The following is a 6,657-nucleotide window of genomic DNA, read 5'->3' as shown; positions in this document are numbered from 1 at the left end:
TTTTCTGTGACGGTGTCACGTGACCGCCCCGACAGACCCCGCTCTGCCCCATCCGCCTCATCCCTTTACGTGTCTAGCCCTGAGCGTCACGGTCCCGTGTGGCTCTCCTGCCGCCCCATGTCACTCGGTTTCACTCCACAGAACTTGTTCCGATCCGATGGGCAAAATGGTCTTTCCCGTTGTTCACGTCTCTCCCCTTGCTGCTGCGGCCGCAGGTCTGTTTCTTCGCTACGTGTTTGGGAAACGTCTGATCGTTGCAGCTCTCCTTTCGCTACAGGCCGCTTGCGTTTTTATCGTTAACCATCACGACACTTCCCCTAATGCCGTTGCTGCAGATCCGGCTGCCCTCAGCCTGGACCCTCATCCTCCGGCCCGACGCTGCCGCACAGTGTGCGCTGGCTCACCTGCTGCCTGCGGCCCCCGGACGTCAGCTCCTTTCTGTGCCTCGCCCCCCTCAGCTCCTCCACGTGCCCCTGAGCCTCTTCTGCACACTTTCTTTGGCTGGCTGTTTTTCAACCTTTTAACATGCGAACAATCTCACTCATTTCGGCGCCGGGATTAGGGCCAGGCCCAGGCAGATACACCCCACGGCCAGAGCGCCATCTCAGCCCCACGTGACTTTTCAGAAAACGTTTCACACGTGGCATGATGCACTTGTATCGCTGCAACTAAACTGATTTAAACTGAACTTCAAATTCCGTTTATTTGTGAACTTAAAACACAAAAAAACCTACCTTTGATCCATGCAAATATTGGGGTTGTGCATTAGGCTGTTTATCTCTTTGAAATTCTTGAGAAAATGGTAACACTGTCCGAACAAACCTAGAAAAGGTAAAATGATCCAGAAATTTAATGGTAGTTCTTCAAAATTCAAAACTTTATATTACCCATCAATTAATTCTTCCTCTGGGTTAGTGACATCATCATCACGTAGAAAAACTCAGGGAAATCAAAACCCAGAGCAGGAACGAGACACAAACACCCTGAGGTGCAACGAGCAGACACAGGGCTCAGGAAGGGAGGACACCGGCTGCAAAACGGCCTCCAAGCCCAGCGACAGCTGGTCCGTGGGCACCAGGGCCGTTTCGAGAGTGACCTGCCCCTCTGATGAGCGGCAACGGCCCAGCACTTGGGCCTCGCTGGGCCCTTGCACACAGCAGTGACAGCGGGGACAGGTGTGGAAAGGTAGCCCCGGCAGAAACGTCCAGTCATTCAGATCACTACTGGGAGTTACCAGGGGGAGTGTGCAAACTACGCACTGTAACCACATGTGCTTGGCCAGGAGACAGCGGCCCAGCGGACGCGGAGGCTGACACCGCCCCGCTTCCGCTTCGCCGGGCACCCGGGACGGCCTGGGCCGCCGCGCTCACCGGTTGGTGGAGCCGTTATAGCAGTAATTGGGCAGGAAGTCGTAGTTGAGCTCCCAGAAGACGTGGAGGGTGATTCTGCCATAGGGAGCCGACACGTTGTGGTTGGCCTCGCGGAACATGGCATCGAAGCTGTCCAGCGTCAGGTACCTGCTGAGCAGCTGGTGGGTCATGCGGTTGATTTCCAAGAGGCCGTCCAGCTCCTGCGGGGCAAGGAAAGGGTGTGAGGGCAGAACGGGCCAGCTGCGGCCCCCACCACGGTGACTCGCCATCCCGCAGCTTCCTGGACTCGTGTGTCCAGCTCTTCCCCAGGTTTGAGAAGTTCTCACCTTCTGACTCTTCACACGGACGCTCTGTCCCCTCCCCGCCGCCCCCCATGCTGGGACCCACTGTCCCGTCACTGCCCTGGTGACGGCACAGGAAGTTCCCGCAGTGTACTCCCCTCCTCCACAGGAAGCATTCCCAGACTTCCAGCTTCTCTTCCCTGGGGTCTGCTCCGTTTCCAGTGCTTTCTAAGGCTTCCTTCGCCTTTTTACTCTGTTCTTCAGCTCCTGAATTTGTTTGGTTCTTTTGTATAGTTTCCATCTCCTTCTGCTCATTGATTTCCGTCCTGAGCTCACTGCTTCCTGAGTGTTCTTGTGTCTGGCTGACTCTTTCATTAAATCTCGAATCTCCATCGTTTCAGGCCCAGTGCTCGGGGCCTGAGTTTGGGGTCTGGAGATGCTGTTTCTTCAGCTCGGCAGGTGGGTAACCAGGTCTCCCTTTTGTTTTCAGCAGGTGGTGCCACGGTATCGTTTTTCTTTTCTCTTCCCCACTCACCTGTGCTCTGGCGCCGTGTGTGTGTGTGTGTTTGGGGGGGGGGGGCTTCTGGTAGTTGTGGAAATGGCCGTGCAGGTGACTGGGGTGGCAGGTGTCCCTGCGGTGTCCAGCATGGGGGCTGTGGCGGTGGAGGGGAGCCAGGCCCTGAGCCCGCCTCCTACGATCGTCCTTCCTCTGACCGCCGGCGCTCTGTGCTGTACCCAGGGCCCAGGGATGCGCTGGTGCTGCTGCTCCCCGTTCTGCTGCGTGGGGGCTGGGGGCCAGACTCACAGGCAGCGCCCTGTACCTGCCCCTCACTCGCCTGGCCCCTTCTGGCCTCCCCCACGCCGCCTGTGCGCCCACCTTCAGATGTCCCGATGTGGGTCTCAGGCCTGTCTGCGTGCTGAACAGAGCGACCGTTGCTGGACTGCAGATGTCCGACCTGTTGTCAACTCGAGAGAGAGAAACTCCACCAGGATCCCGATGTCGCTTCGCCAAACACCGTTCTGACGTCTGTCCATCCTGCTGCTTTGGTTTTCTTTCCGGGGCCCCCAGGATATGCAGGCTGGACCATCACTGTCCAACCACGTGATTTCCTCTCAAATTCTTTTTCCTCTTTCATTTCCTTTTGATTTTTATAGCTTTCCTCCTTTCATTCTTTAGCCGTAATTCAGTATAACTTACTCACGAAGGGGAGTATTTGCTCTCTGAAGTCAACCTGGAATTGTGAGGACCAAGAGCAGGTCCAACAGCAGGGGTAAGGAAGGGTCCCAGATGGTCCAAGATTGAATAGTGCTGCCTTCCAGTTTCTACGCAAAAACTGAATAAACCATCGGTTCGATTCATCAACAAGGGCGAAAGTATAGTTAGCTACGATCCTCGTGACCACACGAACCTGAGAAAGGAAAGAGCACTTACAACGATTGATGTCAGGTCTTCACTTTCAAACCGTCCAATGGCCAGCTCCAGAGACTTATACATGGCCACCGAGACACGCTGGGTGATCAGACGGTTGAGGTCCACGGACCTGCCCAGGAGCTGGTAGAGGGAGAGTGAACATGACACAGACCAGCAAGAAAACACGCGTCCTCCCCCATAAATCAATTCCAAGAGATATGACAAACAAGTGACGCACAGAATCTACACATTTCAATAATATAAAAACGTGAGCCGATCCCAGGTGGAAAATGCCCCCAAATGTGAATGATCTGCAGACAGACAGGAGAATGGTATGGAATTTCCCCCAATTCTTTGTGGTGTATACATATTGGCGTTAAAGAGAACAGAAAACAAGCACTGCATTTTTATTCTCTGTGCTAGCCTCGAGAAAGTTCCTCTCTGACACCCGAGCCGGCAAGCGTCCCTTGCTTCTCGGAGCTTCCTTTTAAGCTCAGGCTTCTGGGCTCCTAGAAAGCAGCAGAGGCCTCCGGGGCCCAAGGAGGGCAGGGCGCAGAGCAAGAAGGCCTCCCTCGTGTTTCAGGTCACCCAACAGGAGCCTTCTGTCCTCACAATCTAAGGATGTCCCCATAGTCACATGACATGCTGACATCTATTCAAATAGAGTGAATGCTAAGAAAACCCACGATTTCCAAAGTCGATGCCATGCTCTGCCACATCTCGGAAAGGCCTCGCTCACCTGCACATGCCTCTGCTTGAGCAGCGTCTCGTAGCGGTTAGATGGCGGGAGATGGATTGTTGCCCCCTGATTCTTACATTCGGATCGTAACCGCTTATCAAGAAGCAAACTAGAATGGAAGGAAGAGAGGACGTTTCTCACTCGCTCTGCATTTTAACAGGAATGTCAGATCAAATCACCCGAGATTCCATACCCAGTCACACATCGCACACTCACCTTCCTGCCATAACCTTGTAATACGCAAATATCTGGTCTGCCAACTTGTAAACAAACTGGTCAAAGCACAGATTCACCTGAAGAAAAATAAACATATTTTGATTCTTTAAATCAAGATCAAATAATACATTTACAAAGAATCTTTCTATTCAGCAACTCTCTTTCTGGGTATTCATCTGAAGGAAACAAACCACTAACTCGAAAAGATATCTGCACCCCCACGTTCACTGCAGTGCTATGCACAACAGCCAAGGTATGGGAGCAACCTGGGTGCCCCCCCGCGGATAAATGGGTGCAGCAGAGGTGGTATATACATACAATGGATTACTACTCGGCCATAAGAAAGGAATTTTCAGCTCCAGTGTAATCTTATGTGACCACCTTTGTGTACGAGGGCTACAGTTGATAAAAATGTTGTCATGCTCACACGACTGTAATAAGCAAAGATAAAAAGCTAAATGAAAGAGACAGAATAGGGTTGGTTCAGCGCATCCACTGGGTACGATGCACCTGTGCTTAGACTACTTGTGACAGGCAAGGACATGAACGTGTGCCCACGACGTGCTGTCAAGTGTCTTGAAGACGCACGTCTCCCAACAGCTTATGTTGTAAGACTCCAACTGTCACGCACGTAGATGCTTAAAATGCAGAAAGAAATGTTCGCTTCCAAGTTCGGCCCACTGTTTAAACCTCCCCGTGCCATGAAGAGAGTTGCTCCCTCTAATGCTCAGGGCGAGGGAATGTAGGAAAGGATGGTTAAGGTGCCCAGGCTCTCACCTCTGCCTCGATTTCGTCATAAAGAAACTGCTTGTTGAACTTGGTGAGGGCGTAGTGGGCGCTGTCGTTGTACAGGTCCAGGGAGTAGAGGACGTACCTGCAGGGGCAAGCGGTCAGCCCCGTCTCCCACCCGCGCTCCTGGCTCTCAGGCCCACGCCACCCTCCACTCTCGAAAGGGACACCACATCGTCTCTCACTTTCGAGGCCAGCTCTGCCCGTGCCTGGGCCCTGCCAGTGCACCCCGCGAGGCCAGCCTACCCCACGGGCAGGACGCGCCCACTCAGGCCATGCCCAGGGGCCACCAGCAACTGCTCCTCACTTAGCATGGTTCGAAGTTTACCACAAGCATGTAAAACCACAAAAACAAGGTATTTTCTTACTTTTAAGAATGAATTGCCTGACTTAAAAACAAAACCACATGAAGGTTCTAGGTCCCACAGGTGACCACGAGCACATCCAGTGTTGCTAAAAGCCCCTCTCCTCTGCCCTGTCTGGACAAAAAGTGGTGGCCAGCAGTCTCCAGAAGTAAGGCCCCCTGTGGGAGCGAGAACGCCCCCGTCTTGCAGAGGGGAGGCCATCTGGGCAGCGGGGCCGGGCCCGCCCCCAGAGGTGCGACACAGGCACGTGGCAGGCTGAGGCCTCCCAAGCTCCTCACACCGCCTCCAGCGCGGCAGACCTGACGCCGTGGGGGACGGACGCACACGGGCAGAGGAGCCACTCACGTGCCTGCGAGTGTAAGGACGGCCTGCGGGATCAGACCCCGCTGTTCACGAGGCACCCTCTCCCCTTCATGGAGTTTGTGTTTTGAAAGTCTCTGATCCCCTAGCCCTGACCTCAAAATAAAGCTGTTCAATCAACACTTGCTCTGGGTTCGAGGCTATGCCACACGAGAGGCCAGGCCACCTCTCTCTGCCTGGCCCCGGCCAAGTCCCCACAGCCTCACCGGCACCTGGACACGGCGAGACTGCACCAGTTCCACTGCCTGAGCTCCCCAAGAAACCCGTCACTTGCATTAATCTCTAACGTCGTACCCCAGGAATTATGACTTCAAATGAGGTGCTGAGAACAGCCCTTGTCCACCTCCCAGCTCCCAAATGCCACCCTGGGCCCCATCACCAGGAATAAGAGCCACGAGAGGAGCCCAGGCCCTCACTCCATCATGGACGCCTCCTTGGTCTCCAGGATGTGGTCTGTCAGGACCCAGGGCACGGACATCTCGATGGGGAACTGGATCCTCCGGCCCATGGTCAGCTCCAGGAAGAACTCGCGGAACCACAGCTGCGAAAGGTCACAGCACTGCTGCAGCGTCTCTTAAAGGGGCAGATGACACCGTGTTACCCTCCTGCGAGCGGAGAAGGCTCAGCAGACGGACGACGGCGGCACCACGCGCCGGCCCCGTCTCTCTCAGCCCAGGGCCGTGCAGGCGGGCATGGCCCGAGCGGGGAGCGGGTCCCATGGTGGGCGCCTAACACCAGGGATGGGACAACCTGGACCTGGCTGCAAGCAAAGCCACCCTGCGCCGTGCAGGTTCTCGCTCCCAAGAACAGAGTCAGCGTCCGGCCCCCATGGGCCTGGCATGGACCACAGCCCACGGGTGCGCCCTGTCAACACTGGGAGCCCTTCTGGGGGACTGGAAGAAAACACATCCTTTTTAAAAGGAGAAATAGCAACAGGATAACTTAGTTTTAGGATAAAGAGGCAGCATCACTCCCATACTCAGTGCGCGTCTCTCTACTGTAAAACGGAGACAAATTTTTTTAAGTTTCCACCCGATGATGGAATAAAAGCACAAAACCTTACTCTTTGCCCCAAACCTGCAGCACCCCAGCCCGGACAGGGCCTCCACGCTGAGCAAGCAGCGGC

At 54.8% G+C, this 6,657-nt stretch overlaps 1 protein-coding gene across 1 annotated transcript in view; it reads right to left on the bottom strand.

Moving 5' to 3' along the window:
- Window positions 1-6,657, bottom strand: part of CYFIP1 (cytoplasmic FMR1 interacting protein 1) — a 44,270-nt gene that overhangs the window by 11,851 nt on the left and 25,762 nt on the right. Inside the window, exons 16-22 of the mRNA XM_023523596.1 lie at window positions 5,948-6,105; window positions 4,795-4,891; window positions 4,018-4,094; window positions 3,802-3,910; window positions 3,084-3,203; window positions 1,371-1,570; window positions 735-822 (exon numbers count right to left, since the gene is read on the bottom strand). Coding sequence (XP_023379364.1) covers window positions 735-822; window positions 1,371-1,570; window positions 3,084-3,203; window positions 3,802-3,910; window positions 4,018-4,094; window positions 4,795-4,891; window positions 5,948-6,105 — 849 coding nt within the window. The remainder of the gene's footprint in view (window positions 1-734; window positions 823-1,370; window positions 1,571-3,083; window positions 3,204-3,801; window positions 3,911-4,017; window positions 4,095-4,794; window positions 4,892-5,947; window positions 6,106-6,657) is intronic.

This window comes from Pteropus vampyrus, unplaced genomic scaffold, assembly GCF_000151845.1.
Source record: "Pteropus vampyrus isolate Shadow unplaced genomic scaffold, Pvam_2.0 Scaffold395, whole genome shotgun sequence".
Taxonomy (NCBI): Eukaryota; Metazoa; Chordata; class Mammalia; order Chiroptera; family Pteropodidae; genus Pteropus; species Pteropus vampyrus.
Note: the sequence above shows the minus strand (reverse complement) of the source record. Positions and strands in the feature narration are given on the sequence as shown.